The following is a 22,184-nucleotide window of genomic DNA, read 5'->3' on the forward strand; positions in this document are numbered from 1 at the left end:
AGGCAAAAAAAACCCAAAACAATGACAACTTGAGCTTTTTTTAATCCTTCGGGTCCTGGTATCTCCAAAACACTGGCTAGGGAAGTACCCTCTTCTCTAAAGCCTATAGATGAAGATGTCTCCTGATTGTAATGAAGCCACAAACTGGCCTTCCTCAGCTGGTGCATTTGGAGCCCAGAGCTTTGAAGTCAGGACAGACTGATGGCTTCCTCAGGCTTTATGGTCCATCAATCCACTCTCAGTGAATTACAAGGTGGTAGCACTGGAATACTTGGACTCTGCAGATTTGCTTCCAACAGTCCTTGTGGACTGAGGGAAGTGGTGCCAAAGGGTAGCAGCCCAGGTGCTCCTGGAAGCCAAAATGTGTCCCGTAGGCCACCCCCAGAAAGAGTTAATAATGCAGAGGCATGTTCCAGGTGTTTGGAGTGAGGACAGTTGCAAAGGGGAGGAGAGGTCATTTTTGGGTGGAGAGAGCAGCCCTCTCTGTGAGCCAATGGCTAAACGATTTGGTCCCAACGCCCAGTTTTGGGGATTATTTCATGGGCAAGAATTTGCAGGACTTTCCTCTCAAAGGGATTTATCCTGGATGAAAACTAGAGACTGGACCCCCAAGCTTGTTGGTGTCTCCCTGTCCACACTGTAGAAGGTAAAATGCTATGCTCTGGTACCTTGCTTCTTTTAGGGGAGAAGTTTGGAGATCTTCCCTGGCTGCCTACACTGAAGGCATCCACTATCCCTGTGTCTACAGCTCCTCTTTTTGGGAGAACCATGTTGCAGGGTGGTGTGAAATTCTCTGCTGGGATAGATTGTGGATTTGGGACTCAGCCCTGTTACTGAACTGAGATATATGGCTCATTTCTAAGCTCAGTTTTTTATGCAGATCCACTGTATATTTCTTCAGCTGCCTTTCTTCTAACCTAGAAGGTATAATCTACAGAAAAGCTGAAGTCTTGCTTTGTGACCTTGTCAGATCAGCCTGAGTTGCTGTAAGCAGTCTAATAAGGCACTGCTAGTAGAGTAACTGTAGCAGGATGGGGCATCTCGAGGTGCAAACTTGATTGAAACAGTGAGAAATTTGTTCAGTTAGCAAATTCTGCCTGAACCGGGCAACACTACAACCCTTCTGGCTCAGTCTGTGTAGCAAGGAAGGGGAAGATGTGTTGTGCATATCTACAAGTCTGGGGCTAAGTAACTACCCTCAGGAAAGGGCCACTGTTCACTGAATTGCCTTTCAATGGAACAGAGAAATAAGACAGTACAGAAAGCATAAGCAGTTTGTGGCAGGATTACAAGGCGGTGTGCTAGTATCAGCAAGAATGGACTTTGTGTCTCAGGAGGTCTATACCTGCCCTGAGCCCTGTCCCCCACATGTAGGTAGAAAGCCCTGAGCTGTCAGCGGTTTGTACGTAAGGCTTTTCCTGCCTGGGTCTAGCTCATGCTCTGGGTATGCATGCTGGGGTGTGTAAGTCACTTTTGTGCCCATTTTAGGGCCTTGAAGGCAGCTGTTCCTCTGCTGTGCCTTGCTTGTTACCCAGCCTCAGGTGGGACTACAGGCCCTTTGCTTGGGGCAGTGCTACCTCCTGGATTTCCCTCTCGGCCATACCAGTCTTGCTCTATTTTCTAAGCACTGTCTTTTGATCTAGACACTCTGGGCTGGACTGTTCTCTGCTGGCAGAGGCAAGTGTCTAACCTCTACCTTGCCACAGTCCCGTGCATCCTGATAGCATTGGACAAGAACTACCATTTTGGCAGCTGAGATGTGATTTACAGTGCTGCATTTCTGTCTGTAGACTGGAGGAACGTTCTGGATGTGAACACACACAGTGGGCCAGTCCTAGTGGTTGCAGCTTGAGGTGTGCAAGTTGATTGCTGAGGGGAGGAACGGGGTGACCTGGTCCTTCTGTCAATGGAATATTGAATCTGCAGTCAAGCGGTGACTACAACATGTTGCTAACTCTTGGCTGCTGGCTTTAGTGGGCCCTGCTCCTCCTCAGCAGAGCAGGTCCGTGCTGGGCAGTGGTGCAGCTGGCATAGAGAAGTGCATTTATCTTTCCCGCTGTATTGTGCTCTCACTTATGCATGGGGTTTCACTGCACTCTGGCAGTGAAAATACAGCCCTACTGGCTGCTGCTGCTTTGTCCATAGGCAGTAGGTAAGAATTTACAGCTTTTGGAAGTTTTACTTTTGGGCTGCATCCTCAAATGGACAGATTCCTTGTTTGACATGAGTTAATTAAGCCCAGGAAATTCACTTTGCACTGACAGTTCTCAGGATGGACTCGTACCTGATCCAAGTGAATGGCCGTGGAGACCATGCCCCTATGCGAGACGTTCATCTCAAGAGCACTGGGAACACCATATCACCTGGGAAGGCAAAGGGCCGGAAGCCAAGATGGGCTGTCAGGGCTTCTGAAATGTCAAAGAAGACTTTCAATCCTGTCCGAGCCATCGTAGACACCATGAAGGTGGAACCCAACCCAAAGAAATCTCTGATCTCCTTGTCCTTAGGTGAGCATAGTCCTGTGGCTGAAGCCTCTGGGTATTGTGGTCAAACTGTATGGCTGGCAGATTGCAGGGCTCTGAAGCACAAAGTTTGTGCAAACACTGAGGGATAGGTCAGACAACCACACAGATCTGTGCCTGTCACAGATTGTGAAAACTTTACTATTTTTTTCAATCTTTGAAAAGGAGACCCAACGGTCTTTGGAAACCTTCCCACAAATGATGAGGTCACACGGGCTGTGAAGGAGGTTTTGGACTCAGGACGGTGCAACGGTTACGCTCCATCTGTCGGTAAGTTGACAAAGTTCATCCTGTGAGAGTTGGATGAAGGCATGTGCCAGCTCCTACCACACAGCGGGTATACAGAGCCCACAGACATCCTTCCATTGGCACCCTGCAGCTGTCCTCACTAGCAGTGACATGAAAACACAAATATGTGTATTGCCCAGATACACCTGAGTGCCCTTTCCTGTCTGAGCTGTTTGAGGCCCAGAGCTCCTGCAGAAGCTATGTTTGCTGCCCCAACCATCGGAGCAAGCAGGTTTTCAAGCACCCAGAAGAGCTTGGAACTCTGTGTCCCTGCCGTGGGTTGCAGCCAAGCTCCTTTCTGATCTGCCTTGATCCAGGACTTCCCTTGGGCTCCCTGACTTCACCAACAACATGAGCCTTGTTTGCAGCTCGTGCTGAAAGTGCACACAGCACATAGATCATGCCTGCCTCACTCTCCACGTGGTGACAGGAAGGGCTGCCCCAGTGCCATCACTAAAAAGTGAAGGCCATGTCATTGCGCATGGCTTTCTTCCGGCTCAGAAAACTCCCTGGTTACCCTCCACCCTGCTCCTGTCAGTTCTGTCCCCAGGACATGCTGGAGCCAGAGCCTGCCTCCCTGCCCAAGGTCTGTCCCTGCTCTTGGCCATCCTGGCCCAGCCTTGGGGTTGCATCCTTCTTGGCCTTAAGCACCAAGAAGGTGCCACCCTGGGACACCACTAAACGGGTGAGAAGAAGAAACAGTCTGTAAGAATCTCCCTTCCATGTTTGGCTTCTCTTTTTTCAGGCTACCAGTCCTGTCGGGAAGCTGTGGCTGCGTACTACAACTGCCCAGAGGCACCACTGAAGGCCCAGGTACTGGTGCCCAGCCAAGGCGCTCCCATCACAGTGCAGGCAGGGTGCTGCTGCCTGTGCCCAGACCACAGGGCGTGGGAGCCCTGCCCCAGCTCTCCCTCCCTGCCCAGCTGTGGGACTGAAGGCTTTGATGGCCTTGCCCCAAGGTCACCTCCTGCTGCTCTCATCTCTTCCCTGAGGTCTTCACCTCCACTCTCCTCAGAAGGAGGCTTGGCTTTCCAGCTGTTGGAAGTTTCATGCTTTCAGTCAGGCTCTGGTGCTGCCTTTTTGGCTATGCTCTACCTGTCAGAGTTGAGCCTGGGTGTTGTGTCACTCCCACATGTCTGGAGCACTTCAGAGTGGCTGTGCTTCCCACTGACCTCTCTCTCTGCTCTTTGCAGGATGTCATCCTAACAAGTGGCTGCAGCCAGGCCATAGAGCTTGCCTTGGCAGTGCTGGCCAACCCAGGCCAGAACATCCTGGTGCCACGGCCTGGCTTCTCCCTCTACAAGACTCTGGCATTGTCTATGGGGATTGAGGTCAAATTTTACAACCTCTTGGTAAGTGGTGGCAGGCCTGGAAGGGGCAGCCCTGACATTTCTGCCTCTCAGAAATATCCTGGCCTTGCCAGGGGATGTGAGTAACCCTGGACGCCCTGGCACACCTCACCCTATGTGGCAAGTCTAGTTCCTCAGCTGTTACTTCCCCTTCTCTTTACTTCACTAGCCAGAGAAGGCCTGGGAAATTGATTTGGAGCACTTGGAGTCTCTGGTGGATGAGAAAACAGCTTGCCTCATTATGAACAACCCATCGAACCCCTGTGGCTCTGTGTTCAGCAAGAGCCATCTCCAGGAGATCCTGGCAGGTAAGCCTGCCTGTGTGTATCTGGGGCATGGTTACAATCCAGTATCTGCCCACATTGCCCATGTCTCAGTCACTGCAGTACCATGGCCCAGGGCTTTGCTTCTCTCCTCATGACTGACTCCACCTCAGAAATCAGGGCCTGCTTGGTGTAAGGGTGTAGTCTTATGCAGTCAAGAAGATGCAGAGCGTGTGTCTTCCTCAAAAGTTCTGTGTGGCTTGGACTGCTCATTTCTTCACTCTGGCTCTGCAGAGAGAGTGTTCACAGGAGTCCTGTACATCCTGAGCCCTGGCCTGACAGAGGGAGGGCTGTGCTGCCAGTTCCCACAGACTGGAGCAGTACTAGGCTCAGCCAGGGCAGGGATCTCCAATAGTTAGGCTTTCTGAATGAACAGTCTATAGGAGGAAGAGAGGAACCCTCTGCCCTGAGACAGAGCTTCCCTCAGAGCCCTGCCAGGCCCTGTAGCAAAGGGCAAGTCTGTTCCCATGGAGGATGCAGGGTGGCCAAGCTGAATGTCCTCTCTCCCACAGTGGCATCCAGACAGTGCGTGCCCATCCTTGCTGACGAGATCTACGGAGACATGGTGAGTGTCAGCTGCAGTCCTTTGCACCCCCAATGCTGCCTGTCCTTTTTGATGCACCTTGGCCATGACAGCCAGGTTTCCAGAGTTGAGGGGCAGCTCCACCCCCCTATGCCTGGGTCCATGCCTGGAGCTCCCAGTCCTTTGGTACACAGTCCTGGGGCTACCTCTCTTGTCCAGCTCCTTTCCTCTTCCCAAACTGCTTGGTTTTATGTGAGTGCACTTCCGATGTTCATATCTGGAAGCTGTGAGCTTTCACCATCAATTTCCCATCACTTCCCTGCATCCTTTCTTGTTAAGTCTCATGCACACCCTAACAGTTCTCACAATAAGAGGCAGGTTCAGCCCTAACACAGTCTCCTGTCACAGGTGTTTGCTGATTGCAAGTTTGAACCCATTGCAACTCTCAGCACCAATGTGCCAATCTTGTCCTGTGGTGGCTTGGCAAAGCGGTGGCTAGTCCCTGGCTGGCGGATGGGCTGGATCCTAATTCATGACAGGAGAGACATCTTTGGTAATGAGGTGAGAACCGCTGAGTGTTGCTGTCATGGCAACACACTTGCAGTCTTCAGTGTGTGGGTCATCAGGTCTTTAACTGATACAGGCAGGTACTGCTCTTTTGCTCTCACGTCGGTGTCACCGAATTGATTTTACATGTGTTTACGCACCTTTAGTCCCTTCATGTCCCTTCCTTACTCCATCTGCTCCCAGACATGGCATTCCAACCACACTACACTGTAATACACTCCTTGTTTCTGCTGTCCATGTGTGATGTCTATGTGCTCTTACATGGTTTCTCTTAAAAGTAAGCACAAAGCACCCTGCAGTGCTGCCAGTGCCTTATCTGGCTATTTTTCAGCTGTGTTACAAGAACAACCATCTACTGCAGTGACCTTTCCACCTAGAAGGCTCTCTGCAGAAGAAGAGGGAGAAGAGAGGACCAAATGAGTGAGCAGAAAAGCTAATGTTGATTGTCCTTACCTGGCTTTGAAAGTGTGCATTGTGGGCCCAAAACTAAGGGAAATGCAAAGTGGTATTTGGAACAGCTCTGGCTTTATTTGTATTATCTATATTCCAGCCTGGTTTGAGTCAGATTGGGAAGCTCCAAAGGTTTTCTCTGTTGGCATTACAATCTGCAAATGAGGAACAGAGAACGGCACTGTAAATAGTCTGCAAAACCTGGCACATAGTCAAGCAAATGTTCTTTAGTGCTCTGTATGCTCACTGAAGAGAGGGGTGTGAACAGCTGTAGAAATACAGAAAGTGGGCCTTGAAGCTGTTCCTTTCCTTAAGGGAAGCGTCATCTGAGCTGTGTCATGATGTTTTCTCAGATCAGGGATGGCCTTGTAAGACTGAGTCAAAGGATCCTAGGACCCTGCACGCTTGTCCAAGGAGCACTGGAGCGCATCTTGCGCCGAACACCACCTGAGTTCTACCACAACACCCTAAGCATCCTCAAGGTAAACAGGCTGTAACAGAGCAGCAAGTTTTGTTCATGGATTGTTTGGAGGGAGTCATATCTCCAGCTCATCATCCTTCCCCACCTCACTTTGAGGTGCAGTTTTGTCTGCGACTAGGATAGCCCAACAAATCAAATTCCAGTGGGAGACATTGTAACTGAGGCAGAAATACTGGCTGACATAAGTTTCAGGCAGCCCAGCCCTGCAGCTGGAGTTGCTGACCCAGGGGATAAATGTAGCATTAGGCACTGACTTGCTGAGCTCAGCTCAGTAACACCTGCTGTGCTCAAGGCCATGATCTCTCATGCTGTTTACATTTGTTGTGCCTTTGTTTGCAGTAGGCAAACCTGCTTATAGTCCCAGTACAGAGCTTGGCTTCCATTTGCTGAGCTGTTTACTGGAATTTCTCCTGTTTTGAAATTTCTCTTTTTTGCTTTTCAGTCCAATGCTGACCTTTGCTATGCTGCCTTATCAGCTATCCCTGGCCTTCAGCCTGTCCGGCCCTCTGGAGCCATGTACCTCATGGTAAGTGAGGAGTGATGTGCCGTTTCCAGACCACCAACATTCACGATAGGTCTCATTGCCAGTGCTTGTTGATGTTTCAGATTGGTAGTTGGCACCAGATCTCCCTTACTATGTGCATTTCCACATTGCTCTCTGCAGTAGATGCATCCCCATGTCACTTTAGAAGGTCACAATATGCTGTTCACTGGTCACAGAGCTGAGGCCAGTACAGTTCATCTGCTTACTCCTGCACAGAGATCCATGACTTGTACTTTGCAAGACAATGTTGTTTTACCTGGATTTGAAGTCAAGTGGCAAGGGAAAGCCTCTACACTACAAGGCAGATTTTCATACCTCTTGTAGAAGATGTAGCCTTCTTCATAGTAGCATGTGTTGTCTTCTGCCTATGGTGTTGCCTCTTTTTCTACCTTTTACCATGCCTGTTTGTTTTAACTTTTTATAATATTCTAAAACTTCCTTTTTCATCTCATCAAGCTCAATTGAGACATTTACGACACTTCAACGCATTTTGAATCTTTTATTTTTTTTGTCTCATGGTGTCTCCAGTTTTTCGTCAGATCTTAAAACGTGGGCTTAGAACTGGGGAATACTACAATATCAGTATCAATACTACAATATCAATATCTCACTCATATTCTATAGAGAAATCCTTATCAGTTGACTTATTTCCAGTTTTACCCAGAGCTACAAAGGTCATTCTGCTCATGCTCTTTGTGTAGAGGCACAGCTCTAAGACTCTTTCACACCTATTATATTTCTGCAGTAGCTGAACATTTATTTCAAACTAGATCATCTGGTATATTTTTTCCTACCAACTCTTTCAGAACTTCTGCATGCAAATTGTTTCGCAAATTATGTGTTTAACAATATTTTCATGAGATGTTTAAAATAATTTTTGGTTATAAAGGTCAGGCTGGATGGGGCCCTGAGCAACCTGATCTAGTGGGTGGCAGCCCTGCCCACTGGAGAGGTTGGAACTAGATGAGCTTTAAGGTCCCATCCAACCCAAATCATTCTAGAATTCTATAAATGAATGGCCAGCATAGCACTGTCTTTAACTGACAGATGGACAGCTGCCTTCTTTCCAGATACAGAACAGAAATATTTATTGAAGATTATCACATTTTCATATAATTTTAAATTTTTCATATAATTCTACAAGGATTTATTTTGCTCATGATATTATATACCTTACTATCTTTATTTTTTTTTTAAACCAAAACATTAGTTTGTCTTTTTCTTACCATATGGATTTCCTGCATGACAGAATCGTTAATTTATATTAAGTTCTCTACCAAGCTCTTTTTCAATGTTTTATTTATTCCTTTTCACTTCTAATTGGTTACTGTATCTTTGCCATCAGGTGCTTTTTACTGAAGTTGTGCTTAACTGAAATTCCAGCTTTAGGTAGTTGATGAAGGCTTCTTGACAAGCCCAGCTTTCATTGATATGTTTCTGTTTGTATCTTACATTCAAGTCAGCCCAAAAAATTGAGGGCAGACAGCTGCACTTGATTGGGAAGCTGTTGGGCCATGTGTGTAAACAAGGACACTGTGGATAGTTTTGGTGCCCTTGATTGCCATGTTATATCCCTCTGCTGCAGGTCGAGATTGAGATGGAGCATTTCCCGGAGTTTGAAAATGATGTGGAGTTCACCGAGCGACTCATCTCAGAGCAGTCTGTGTTCTGCCTGCCAGCCACGGTGAGCCTCACACTGAGCGCCCCAGGGAGCTGCAGGTCCAAAGCATGGCAGGAGAAGCTGCAGGGTTTTGCATCCCTGAGCTCTGAGGGCAGGCTGGGAGTTGTGTGTGCTGTGTCCATGATCTTCAGTAGTGTGTATGAGCTGACTTGCTGCTCCAGGTGCTGTGTGTGGCAGTCTCTGGCTCATAGCTCTCAGTCAGGCTGCCAGGATCTTCCCAGCTCCAGGCTTGCTCTGTATTGCTCAAGTTGGCAGAGCTGTATCCCTGAACTCTGTGTACCCCCACACCTTCTTGCTGAAGGGGCTCCCTCAGAGACCTGGGGCTGCTCCCACTACGTTCCTTTCCTTAGCCTGTTTGCAGCCCCCAGCCCTTGTAGGCACAAGGCAGGCTGAGAACATCTGTGCCCTGTGTTCACCTTCTTCCTGCTCCATTTCCAGCACTGGATGTGGACAGTGTCTTAAATATTCTCCAGCCCTCTCCTTCACTAATTCCTCTCAGTCCATTCCCTGGGTCTGCACAGTCCACACAGAGAGTTCTTGGGCCTGTCACCCTCACAGCAGCACATCTACACAGACGCAGGCAGGAGATTTGCTTCAAACAAAAAAAAAAACAGTCTAAGGGAGCATGAGCCCAGCCCTGCTGTCTTACACTAACCATTTTCACTTGCTGATGCAGCACATGGCCCCAAGGCAGGTCTCTGAAACTACAGCACTACCCCAGGCAATCTGCCAGCTTCATCTTTTCTTCTTTCAGTGCTTTGAGTACCCAAACTTCTTCCGAGTGGTGATCACCATGCCTGAGGAGATGATCTTGGAGGCCTGCAGTCGCATTCAGGAGTTCTGTGAGATGCACTACCAGGGTGCTGAGGGAGCCCAGGATCTCGAGTGCGACAAATAGCCACAGCTGGCCTCCTGCCTCTGTCAGGCTAGACCTTGTGTGAGGCAGCAGCCAGGCAGGCAAGGCTGCTTCCAGCCAGCCCCACATCCCCCTGCCTGCAAGCAGCCACCGTCTTGCTGCATCAGTTTTTGTGCTCCAGAGAGCCTCAGCACTATGGGAAGAAGACGCCACTTCCTCTCCTCCTCCACTACAGCCTGCACACCCTCTCGCATCCAGTCCCCCTGGTCTCCATATAGTCAGCATCTGCACCTGTGGTGGTCTGTGCTGCCTGTGAACCAGCTGCAGGCAGAGGCAGAAGGCTGTTCCTGGGCCAGCCCCTGTGGCAAAGGCCCCATTGACCTGTGGCTCCTGTGCTGGCCATACTTACCCTTGGGGCCACTGTCTCAGAGGATAAGAGAAAAGTACCCACCTCTCAGTTACTTGTGTTACCTTAGGAGGCCAGAGCTCTTTATACTGAGCCCTTTGTGTGACAAAGGGAGTAAGTTATTGTAACTTTTTTTATTAATAAAGATTCTGACATGTCAATCCTGCACTGTGCTCCTGCTGCACCAGGTCAAGCTCGGTCACCATGTGTGTCACCCTTGCTCGCCCCATGGTGCTGCAGTGCCCCAGGAACCATCCCCACCTTGTGACTGGCTGCCCAGAGCCATCCTGTGTGCCAGCATGGACATGGTGAGAGTGCCTCAGACCCCCAAAGAAACCCATCAGGCCTGGGGGCAGGATGGGCCCTGCAAGCTTGGCACAGACTGGAGCCAAGACAGCTCGCTGTGCCAGCCTGGCTGCTCCCCACAGAACAGTCCTGTCTGCACCTGCTCCTTGGCCCTCACAGCCCCCCCACCATGGACCCCAACAGAGCAGGGGGTGCTGGTGCCAACTGCTTTGGAGAGGCAGCTGCCCCTGGGACCAGAGCCAGCCATGCTGGGTGCTGGTGCCTAAGTACTCAAGGCTGGGGCAGCCACACATTTCCTGCTGTAGTGGTGAATCATGGGGTGGAACCCCATAGCTCATATTGTACAGGGTGTTTGTGACACGCCAGTGGGGCAGGGTTACTGATTGCCAAATACATCAGCTCCCTAAAGTACTAAGGAAATTGTGGCCTGGTATCTGTTCATTCGGTGGAAACAAGAGGAGGTGATAACACCCATCAGAGTACGTGTCCTGGTGAGCTGCCTGGGAGCCACTTCTGGAACTGACAGAGGGGCAAGCTGCAGAGTGCCTCATGTTGTCCCCTTCAGCTCTGCTCACCTGTCCTCCTGCAGAATTGGGATTCACGGGTCAACCCTGCATCACCAATGACAGGAAAATGAACTAGCTCTAGATCACACACTGCCAGACCTGACAGGTTCTGTAGGCATTTCACTGTCTCCCCTTACCTTGCCCAGTACAAAATCTGGGTACCAATAGTCCATTAGAGGGGAGGTATCTATATGAGAAAGATAGCAGTATATGAAAAGGTCTTTGACATGTGAGCTGTGTCCATGCTACATCTGTTCCCTTCAAAGAAAGTAATCCCAGAACAAAAAGAGAGGGAAGCTGGGACTGTGGGTGAGTAGTACACAGCATCAGAGATTTCATGCCATTAGACCTCTAAATAGAGCCAAATGACCAGAGCTGCATAAAATTAAACATTGACAAATAATAAGTAGAATGGTATGTGAAGGGCCAAGAGACCTTTATAGCATGATGTTTCTGCATTGTTATGCCATCTTGCATCTACTACAGCTGTCAAGTTTCATCTGTTTCCTTGAACTCTTCTCCACACGTCTTAGATTCTGTGGCTTTAATCCCCATTACTAATGAACAGGTCCTGCTTTTAGAGAAAGCCACTCCTTTGAGATCACTCTCCCTTTAGGAACCCCTTTCCTTTCAGAGTCCTCTCAGAGGTGTCTGTTAACATGCAAATGTTCTGCAATAATTAACCTGATTCTATTTCTTCTTGACCCAGTAGCATTTGGCCTGGGATGCTGAGGGAGCCATACCTCAGAATATTCAATATATTTCGATTTCTCAAGGCCACATCCTCTTTTGCCATCTTTTGCAAACACAACACTGCCTTTTGACCACACCTAAGTTTTCCCGGATGCAATAGCAAACTAGCATTAAACCACAAATGTGCTGGTATCGTTTTTCAGGTATTATACTCACAGATGCTTTGCGTCATAATGTGGGTGTAGCCTAGAGCACCCTGCCAGCCATACAGACTGGCCTAAGCTGGTGTTTGGAGATGCTTTGTGCCAAAGAAAACCCCTTCAGCAATGAGACCAAGGAAGAAGTCAAGACACTGTCCTGAAGCTGCTCTTTGCAGATGCTTAGACAAGGTCTGCAGGGCTTTAGTAGAACTCCCTGAGAGCCCTTATGACTGATGGTGGGAAAGTAACGGAAGATTGGTGAGGAGGATTGTAAATAAATCCAAGTGACTTGCAGCTGAGGTGAGGTGTAGAAAAACACGTGTATGGTACTAGTTGTTGTTTAGCCTTGTGTGTTTGATGAGTAGTACATCTGTGTTTAGATAACACAGGCCTGTGATAGGCTGAGAAGCACCCCACTGAACATGCTTAGGATTCCTGCTCTGCTGTGGTAAAGATCAAATATCAGTGGTAAACTACGCCTGCAATAATCCCTGATATGCAGGTGAAAACAGCAGGTTTGGTGACCCTTGAGCAAGGACCAGGCTCCGCAGTGGTGGCATCCCTGTTTGTGTGCCTCTGGCTTTGGGTACTGCTTTGAGAATCTTCTGGTTGGTGAGGTAATGGAAATAAATTTACTCTGTATTTCATCTGTGGTTTTGTGTTTGTCCCTGCATCCTGCCTCTGCCAGCTCACACACTGATGCACAGCCATCCTCCCTATCTTAGCTGGGGAGCACCAGTGGTACACCCTGGCAGAGGCTTGCAGTGTGCTTCTGCTCTTTTCTGTGCTGTCTGCACTGGCCGTGTTTAGGAGGAGAGTGACCTACCTCAGACATGGGGACCTAGGCAGAGAGGCAACTTTGTGCCTAGTGCTCTTCTTGGGAAAGGAAGGAATTTCTCAGCTCAGGGGCCAATGCAGGTGAAGTGTTCTAGTCCTCAGCTTCCGAAGAGGCTGGCAGTGGGGTTCAGCACTGCTGGCAAGCAGGGCCAAATCACACCTGCCAGCAGTGATGCCATCAGCTCCCCCAGGTGCCTTAGGAACCTGAATGCAGCCCAGCCCCTGGCTTCACCCACTCCTTCTTCTAGCAGCCCTGGCTGCTTCCAGCAGGGCTGTAGAAGAGAGGGGTCCTTGAGGGTCTTTCTGCCTTGGGGCCATGGCTTTTGGCTGCAAGAACTTGTCTGCATTGGCCTGCTCTCCACCAGCACGTAGCCACTCTGTACACCTGCAGTGGGAAGATGTGATTTGCACTGACCTGGACCCAGGATGGCTTCAGGGAGTCAGTCTGGGAATGAAGGTGGAGGCTGTGGTGACCCAGGGCCCAGCGTGCCCGGGAGCTCAGGTGAGGCATGAGCATCGCATGGGAGTGGGACCCCAGGGGAAGGAGTCCATGCAAGACTTCTTTGTACATGAGGGCTGGCATGTAACCTTGTTCTCCCAGGCTGTGCAGGCCTGTCAGAGGCTAGAGGAGCTGACTTGCTCTGGTGGCATTACCCAAGACACACAGCAAAGGGAGGCACAGATAGGCTTCCATGAGGATGAGAAGTAACCATGACTGTGGATGTAAGAGGAGGCAGCAGCAGTGGGCTGGGAAACAATACTTGAGGTGACTGGAAGGGATTTTGCAAACCAGAGTGTGAGAGGTCAGAGGAGTTCTGCAGGAGAAGGAAGACTCAGCGCAGGCAAAGTCTTGCTATTGACAGGACAGCCATGAAAGACACAGCCTCAGCAGGGTTCCAGTCACTGGAAGGCACCCGAAAACTAGCTAAGCTTAACTGGTCAGAAGAAGGTTATGGTTATATCTTCTATACTGGCCTTCAGCCTGTGTCCCCAGCACTGGGAGAGCCTCCTAGGGGGCAGAAGCACTGGGATCTTTCTCATGGTTTGGCTGTCAGGCACAGGCTATCACAGTGCTGGGAGCCCAGATCTATACCAGCCCTTTGCTTTGTCGTGTATTGTCTTCGGTTTTCTTATTTGACTTGGGTCAGTGTTCCCTGAAGCTTTGCCAGAGCAAATAGGTGCTGTCAATGATCTAAATGACTTATTTCCTGGATGCCTGGCAGAAGTAGTTGGTGCTAGCATGGGATCTTCTGTGCTCCAGTGCACTGTGTGAGCTTCTGTGTGCTTCAGGTCTGTTTATTGCTGTTGTTTCTCTCAACCCTAAACTAGCTGTTCTGCTCTAAGATTCAGTGCCTTGCTGATTTCTGGTTATAGACTGCCTATGTACTTAAAGAAGGCAGAAGCTGACCAGTGAAATTAATTCAAAAGTTGAATAAATACTTTTTTTCTTACTATTTTTCTCTTTCCTGTAATGTGTTGGTAAAGTATAACGTGACCTCATTTTTAGAGCCTGATTTACACAAGCTTCTTTCTTGCTTTCTCTCATGTTTTCCCATTTTCCTGTTCTCCCACCACTTGATATTAGAATGCCATATTACAATGAAAACAATAAATGATACTGCAACTGCGCCCAGGGTGAGAGAGGGAGGGGGTCAGCCACTATCCTTGCTCTTGCCTACAGCAACTTTGGGTACTTATGTGCCAATTAAGACACATCTATTTATCTCAAACTGCTTTTAAATAAAAATATAACTTTAAAACTTATCTCTAACACAAGGAAAAGGCCATAGCAACTTCAGTGCAGAAGCACACCAGCCTGTCCTTGGAGAGATGCCTCATAAAGGACATCACATCAATCATTTGTCTCATTCTTCCTTTTTCTAGAAGCCGTATGGGGCAAGATCTGCTCTGGCTCAGAAAAAAACTTGCTCTGACTGGAGTTTAGCATAGACATTGCAGCTCTGCTTCTATGGATTCTGGGGCTTGCCTCACTGCTGCATTTTCTTTCCATCCTCTATGAATGATGAATTCTTAAGCAACCAGGGTGACTGTATAGAGCATCTCTACCAAAAAAGTTCTTTCCTAAAGCCAGAGTTCCACTCTGTTGCCTTTATCCAGATGAAAATGATGAGCAATTGACACAGAGTTTTGGGTTGGTGTGGTTTTTTTTTTTTTTAGATGACTGTCAGGTTTCTTTTCTGCAAGGAGCAGAGTTTTGACTGTGCAATTCAAAACACAACAATATAACAGTACTCGAACCCAGTGACCAGCACAGGAGACTGTACATAGCCTCTGTGTGAGCAGCCACATCCCAGCTTTCTGTCACACTCAGTCTTGCAGAGCCATAAATTTCCATCTTTCCTTTGCAGCTTTAGTGGTGTCAGCTAGAAAGCAACTGAACTCCCTCTCCTTTGAAAGGGAGACATCTTTCTGTGGTAAGCATTCACCAGTGCAGTCATAGCATTGACTCTTCCAGCAGCTCCCTGGTGTTGTAACCTTTGGGATGCAGAAAATGTGAATCATCCCAACATATACCTAAAAGACACAGAGACATCCACAGCATGATTCCCATGAGCTGCTTTAGTTATCAACCTGGTATGAACTGTTCTGCGAGGCATACAAGAGCAGATATTAAAATCTTGAATAGCTTGAAGACTACAAATAGGAAGAAATTATTCGTTGTCTCTCTTGATTAAAAAAAAATGTGATAATATCAAAAACAGTTTTCATATGTAGGTTCAAAACAGGGGAAAGTAGTTCTCACAACATGCAGCCAAATGTACCTCTGTTGCCAGGAAATCTTGTTGATGTCAAAAGTATCTGAATTCAAAACATGATTGGAGAAGTGAATATAAAAAAGATCTAGGTGCTGTCAAATGCAAAGACAAGGTTAATCTGAACCGAGTTTAGACAGCTTCTGTGTTTACACAAGCATCACCCTCCACTCTTGTCACAGGCAACAGAAAGGAACAAGAACTTCCAGGGCATCATTCACTAGTTTATTTTGGACAATTCCGTTCAGAGAGGTGAGTTGTGTACTCCAGATCCCTGGCTTCAGGCCAAGAGAGCATGTAGGGAGGAAATGTGTTTCTTGTTCTCTCCCCTAGGCATCTGCTTTTGATGATGGCAGAAGACAAGGGTTAGTCAAACCTTACAGCTGAGCCGGTTTCACTGCTCCAGGTATGCCTTGTTCTCTCATCAGCTGTTAAAGACACACCCTCAGGCAAACTACATACAGTTGGAACAGAAATTTTGATACATCTCTGTTCATGCAACTGTTGGCCAGGGAGGAATAACACTTCAGGAAGAGCCACTCAAGTGGTGTGACCTTTACAAAGGTTTTGAACGCTTCATGACCTACAGGTGAATCCTTCCTACGGATGGTGTCAGTGCAGGGCATGGGAACACACAGCTGAAATCCAGGTTGTACAAAACATTGCATGGTTCATTACAGGGCCCTACCTGGGCCACTGCCAGCTTCTCACCTTGTTTCCCAGCCCAGGGTTACCAGGGCTTGACCATTTGTGTTGGCAATGCAGCAAGTGAAAGGGAACATGACCTGCCCCATTTGGGTTGTTTCTCTTGCTGGAAGGACCAACCTTACCCAGACATTTTGCTTCTGCTGTCTCCTATACTCCACTTGCCCTAAGAGCATGTCAATGATGTCCTTGGGGACAGGGGACACCATTAAGAGGAGGTCTACATTTCTCCAAACTGTGTGACAGAAACTGTAAGATCTGGAATAGGAATGAGCCAAAGCAATTGTCTCTGCACAGTAGTATTTTTCTTGAGCCCAGTGCTGCCCTGGCTCACTACCTTACCTGCCACAGCCCCACTGCAGCTCCAGCACCTTTGTGAATCATTAACAGGCCAAGTCCAGCTGCTCCTTCCACAGCTTCTCCTTTCACATAATTTTCTTCCCCAGCACCCCAAATATTTAATTCAAGCAAGGCACAGACAGAGAAGAGACAAAAAGATTTTATGTGAATTTGCATTTGCTGATAACATGACAAGCAGCCAGAGCAATGGTAGGAAAATATGCCTTGTCTCTGCACTCCTGGTGGGCAAGCTCTGACACTCCACAGACATCCCTGTTCCTCCTTTTATAGAGAGCCATCTCTCTGGGGGCTTGCAACAGGACTTAGCTTAAAAGCACTTCTCAGTCTCCTTCATAAACTTTCTGGCCCTGTTCCTTTATTAGCAGTTCCTGGTCATTTGAGCCCCTGAAATAAGCTTCCAGTATGATGCTTTGTGCTCAGTGCAGGGTGGAGCTTTTCTAGTCTAAGGCTGTTCAAAGTAGGCGGGCAGTGCAGAGCAGTCACTCTTAGAGCTGGGATGTACACAAATGAAGGGGACGGGAGGGAGCAGCCACAGGTGTAGGTGGGAGCTGAGAACACGTGTATATGAGAGCCCAGCACATAGGCAGAGTGTTCGTGTGACTGCCTAGAGGGCTGTGTACCACAGCAGTGAACGGGTGTGAGGGCAACTTTGCTTGAATCAGGCCTGGTGGTGCTTCAAGAGGACTTTGCTAAGGTGAGAGATTTTCAACCATTTCTTGGTATCTGGTGTGGATGCTCTTGTGCCCAGGACTGTAGTCACTGCTCATGCTCAGCAGCCTGAACTGGGAGATAACTTTTGTAAAACACTGCAAACATAGAGATGCCAGCAAATTGCTACGATTCTTCCTGCAGACAGAAGCTGTTGGCCTGACTTAGAGAGTAGCTCCTGCTTCTGCAGGCTGTCTTCTCAGTGCTCTTGCTCAGCTTTTCCCACTATTTATTGTCATACCAGCTGCTCTCCTCTGGGCAGATGAATTCTAATTCTGCAGAAGATGACCAGGACAAATTGAAGAAGCATTTGAAAAAACTATGAGCAACCATCAGTGTCATCAAAGACGAGTGCCTGGGTCTTCCCTGGCACCAGATCCTCTTTGCTATACTGCTGCCACTACAGCAATGGGGAATGTGTACAGGTCTGGAGAACTCCCCCACACTGGCACAGCACTTAACATCAGTCTGCACTGCACGAGATATTTTGGGCTATCTCACACCCACCCCAGGCATGTATAGATTCAACAAACCCTGGGGACATGCCTCTCAATACCACAAACTTTGTACTCTGGGAACAGGCCACCCAATGCTCAGAGTGTGTTTGATGGGTAGATTTCCCTTGGGCTGCTTGTTGCTTTCTGTAATGCTTGCTCTTTGCCAGGATCAAGATTTTCCAAGGTCCCTGTGTCTTTTTTTGGAAAAGCATAAAACTCTGCTTTTTTTTTTCTTTTTTTTTTTTGAGACTCTGCTGCTCAGGCAGGCAGATCCCAGTTCTTTGTGTTCTCATACATTGGCTGTGGGAGACTAACACAACGACACTGGATTGTCGTTTTTTTCAGTAGTTCCTGTACGTCATCCTCTGTACCTTGAGATTCTTCCTATTCTTTCTGCTCTTAGCCAAATCCTGGCTCATCTCTCTGCCAGCACACAGTAGTAGTGTGCCTTTTTTTTGTTCTGCAGTTGAGATTGTCTCAATCATTCTGGACTGACCTTTACTCAGCAGCTCTATGAGAGCTTCATATTTTCACTTTTGCAATATGAAATTAACTGAATCCCTGGTGACTCTGGATGTTTGCTGTGGGGAAAATGTTTAGACCTTAGTTTAGAAATATCCCAGCTGCCATGATTGAGAGATGCAGTGGTGAAGAATAAGGTTACGTAACTAGTATTTCTAGGTATGGTATTTCATACCATATTAGGGAAGGTACGATACAACCTCTACTGTTCTTTGCTGCTACTCTATTCCACTTCACCAGGCACACAAGTCATTTCAGTCCTTCTGCCCTCTGCGGAACAGACTTGTCAGGGCAACAATCATCACTATTTCTTGTATAAGAGTGAAGAAGCTGTTGAGGCTGTGGCCTCACACGAGGTCATTTCTACCAAGAACAGTCACAGGAATGGCCTGCATACTCTGTCAAATGCCTAAAACATGCAGCTATCCCTACCAAATCCATTCTCAGACTATTTGCATGCAAGTTCCCATAGAAATAATTATTTCTGTGGTTTTAAATCTGCCTGTGCATTTTCATGCCAGTGTTCATGTTTGCTCAACAGAGTTTTCTTGATTAATAACTTCTGGCTGAAGTCCAGGAACTCTGTGAGGAGTTAGAGTAACAATATTAATCGCGCCAGATGGAAGAGATATTGTCAAAGTTAATTTGGAAACCAGGACTTTTGGTAAACACTACTGTATTCCTTGCATTGTATTTGCAAGGAGGAAGCTGATAAGTGACTGATTTTTACAACACTCTTTGTTTGCAGCTTTTCCTGGGTTGGTCCAAATACCGACCTGATTCAGCTTATCGTCAGACCTGAACAGTACAGGCCATTTGTGTAACCAAAAAAATCAGTGGGCTTCTTGTCCAGGAGACCAGAAGCATGTGGTCACTCACTAAATGCACAGCCCTATCCTTGCAAGACATTACTAAAGGAAAATTCATATTGTGGTAGCACTTGCTGGCAACAACCAGGCTTACTCATTGGGCTGGTTATTGTCCTGGCTCTGAAAAATTATAATTGCTGCCTTATAAACCCTAAGCTCAAAACAATGCACAGCAGATAGCTTAGATAAACAAGTCAATTTATGCATGTATGTTGGAGGGACAGATGAGTTCCTAGTTGGTTAACAGCAGTGACTGTACCTGAAAATCTAAAACATCAGTACTAGAGGAACTGAAATAATAGGAGGAGGCACCCCCATGCAAATTTGGCCAGTGTGGCCAGTGCTGCGAGCACTCCTCTGTATTTGAGGCACAGTCAGGCACTGCTGGGGGAGGGAAGGAGAGTGCACAAGACAGGAGCAGTTGGCAGAGCACCCTTTAATGTACTTTTTAAAACAGAGGTTTAGTGTGAGAAACAAGGAGCCAGCTTTGGGCAGAATTTCGAGTTCAATTAGCACAATCTATTGTACCTCTTCTCATACAAGACCTATGGAATGAGTGGGGTGGGAAAGAAGAGTAGCAAGACAGTCTTTAAAAAGGAGTTAGGCTAAGAAGTGGGCTAGTAGGCAGGTAAGCAGTTAAGCCTGCCTACACTTGTAGGCCTTTCTAGCAAAATTGCTTGCGATGCTTTATCTGTGGAGGAGATATTGTTGTGCTTGGATTTATCACAGTGCCAAATTACTTCCTTTGGTATGTGAGTTTTTGCCTGTGGTGACAATAAATGTTTCCCAAAATTTCAAAAAGAATATAATTAAAAAACCCTGAAACCTATATTGTATGTTTACAGTGTTTTGGCATTAAAATAATTGTAAATGGTGGTCAGAGCAAGTGTTTAAAAGTAACAATGTGGAACTGTTGAATTCTCCACAAAAAAGTGGTTTTTTACATCTTTTCTTCATAAAAATTGCTCAGATCATGTCTGCAGGGCTTGTGTACATGAAGTACACATTTGTGTGTATGGACTTATTTCAATGCACTCAACTAGCTCTTAAACATCAATAAAAATGCAGACAAGCTTTTCAATATCTTCTAGGACAGCACCAGACAACACTTACTGACAACATTAGACAAACTTACTGATAAATTGTGTTTCTGTTACAGAAAACCTCCAGCCCTGGAGAACTTATGTCCTTTTTAAAGACGGCTTGTGCAGTGTTTGTCACAATGTCATTGGTATTGTGACAGCTTTTTAAAACCCCGTGCCTACAAAGAAATCCACAGGAGCCTGATGCACCACATCCTGCCTTCTTTGTGATCCTGTGATGCTGAACTTCCTCTGTCTCTGCAGGTCCTTTGCAACCATGGTGAAGTCTAGAAGAGTGTATGTGCTCCTGATCCTGGTAGTTCTGTCCTTCCTCCTGATCCACTTCCTGCCCTGCAGCAACAATTCCCCCATGGAAGAAAAACCTTCTCCAGTCCACATCCTCATTCTCTCCACCTGGCGATCAGGATCTTCCTTCACTGGGCAAATCTTCAGCCAGCACCCCAGCGTTTTCTACCTGATGGAGCCCGCATGGCATGTCTGGGTTAAGATGTACCAGAACAGTGCCAAAGTCTTACACATGGCAGTGCGGGACTTAGTTAGGTCGGTCTTTCTGTGTGACATGTCTGTGTTTGATGCTTACATGTCTAGCCAGAAGAAAAAGTCCGATTTATTTCAGTGGGAGACAAGCCGAGCCTTGTGCTCCCCACCTGCCTGCGACTTGTTCAATCGCACTGACATAATCACTGCAGGCAATTGCAAAAAGATCTGTAGCAAGTACCCATTCAGCAAGGTGGAGGAAGCCTGTAAAACCTACAGCCATGTTGCCATCAAGGAGGTTCGATTCTTTGACCTGAAAGTCCTTTACCCCCTTCTCACCGATCCATCCCTGAACATCAAAATTATTCACTTGGTCCGTGATCCCCGGGCTGTGTTCAGGTCCCGTGAGAATACAGTGGCAGACCTGAAACGTGACAGTAACATTATTGTGGGGGCTCAGAGGACAAAAGGTGAAATGGGGCCCTACAACACAATGCAAGTAATTTGCAGAAGTCATGTTGAGATTTATAAGGCAGGAATTCGGGCCGCTCCCAGCTTCCTGAAAGACAGATACTTGCTGGTTCGCTATGAAGACATTGTCAGAGACCCTCTGGCAAGGGCTGCTCAGATGTATAGGTTTGCAGAACTACATTTCACACCAGAACTTCAGAAGTGGGTGCACAACATCACTCATGGGAAGGGTCTCGGAGCACAGGCCTTTGGAATTGGGTCCAGAGATGCACAGAGAGTATCTCAGGCCTGGAGGGAGACACTTCCCTTCCAGAAAATAGAAAAAGTGCAAAAAGTGTGCAAGGATGCAATGGACTTGCTGGGCTATCGGCTCGTTCAATCTGAAGAAGAGCAAAAAAATATGTCACTGGATCTTTTGTTTGCCCAGAACTCCTCTGAGTATCAAACTCTGAAGGCAGAAGAGCTGGTGTCTGTACCTACTCTCTGAAGGCTGCAGAGGGCAGAACTGTCCACTAGAACAAAAGAGGACAGAGGTGCAGGCATAGAAGTGTAAGAGCATGTGCATGGATATGCATGGTTGCAAGGACAGGTAACATAGGAATCCTGACTGCATTCACAAGAGCTCTCAGCAGCACAGGGTCGCTCTCTAAGGCCCCTGGAGACTCAGCCACAATGGAGGCTGAAGTAATGCAAGTTTGTTCTCCAAATAAGTATGTTTAGATTGGAGCATACAGACTAGCAAAGCAGTGGGACCAGATAGCAGAACTCGACCCCCCCACATGGAAGCAATTGCACTGCAAAGGAAGAGGAAATATAAAAGGAAGCTGAATAGAGAGAACATTATTTGTCATGCTGCCACATGGGACATGTCATGCCAGAAGGATGACCAACATTTGGTTTCTGGAAAGATGCTTTTTTTTTTTGAACAGTTGAGCTTTCAAGCCCAGTTTTCCTTTTGCTCCATTCCTTTGCCTGGGTATCCAGCCTTGCTGGCAGTGTTGGGAAAATGTTTGTGTTCATTTACTGTATAATGGGAAAATGGAATAAACCTGCTATTGTTGAAAATAAAAACTCTTGGATTTGCATGTGGGGATCCATTTCTGGGA

General features: G+C 47.4%; 2 protein-coding genes across 5 annotated transcripts; both read left to right on the forward strand.

Annotated features, from left to right (window-relative positions):
• The first annotated feature begins 471 nt into the window (after window positions 1-471).
• TAT (tyrosine aminotransferase) lies at window positions 472-10,151 on the forward strand. Its single transcript, XM_032701597.1, has 12 exons — window positions 472-646; window positions 2,265-2,507; window positions 2,688-2,792; window positions 3,556-3,623; window positions 4,004-4,162; window positions 4,329-4,467; window positions 4,995-5,047; window positions 5,414-5,566; window positions 6,376-6,504; window positions 6,946-7,029; window positions 8,633-8,731; window positions 9,483-10,151. Exons 2-12 carry the CDS (start codon window positions 2,273-2,275, stop codon window positions 9,624-9,626), a joined length of 1,368 nt encoding a protein of 455 aa, XP_032557488.1. The 5' UTR covers window positions 472-646; window positions 2,265-2,272; the 3' UTR covers window positions 9,627-10,151.
• Window positions 5,262-22,137, forward strand: CHST4 (carbohydrate sulfotransferase 4). 4 transcript variants are annotated; one of them, XM_032701600.1, is made up of 5 exons: window positions 5,262-5,274; window positions 12,051-12,372; window positions 14,962-15,027; window positions 15,700-15,772; window positions 20,374-22,137. In XM_032701600.1, the coding sequence occupies exon 5, from the start codon at window positions 20,387-20,389 to the stop codon at window positions 21,563-21,565; it is 1,179 nt and encodes a 392-aa protein (XP_032557491.1). In that variant the 5' UTR covers window positions 5,262-5,274; window positions 12,051-12,372; window positions 14,962-15,027; window positions 15,700-15,772; window positions 20,374-20,386; the 3' UTR covers window positions 21,566-22,137. The 4 variants fall into 4 exon arrangements, with proteins under 4 accessions (XP_032557491.1, XP_032557489.1, XP_032557490.1 ...); XM_032701598.1 differs by lacking the exons at window positions 5,262-5,274; window positions 12,051-12,372; window positions 14,962-15,027; window positions 15,700-15,772 and adding an exon at window positions 10,263-11,171 and having other exon boundaries at window positions 20,187-22,137; XM_032701599.1 differs by lacking the exons at window positions 5,262-5,274; window positions 12,051-12,372; window positions 14,962-15,027; window positions 15,700-15,772 and adding an exon at window positions 17,034-17,125 and having other exon boundaries at window positions 20,187-22,137.
• Window positions 22,138-22,184: the final 47 nt, after the last annotated feature.

Source organism: Chiroxiphia lanceolata, chromosome 13, assembly GCF_009829145.1.
Source record: "Chiroxiphia lanceolata isolate bChiLan1 chromosome 13, bChiLan1.pri, whole genome shotgun sequence".
Taxonomy (NCBI): Eukaryota; Metazoa; Chordata; class Aves; order Passeriformes; family Pipridae; genus Chiroxiphia; species Chiroxiphia lanceolata.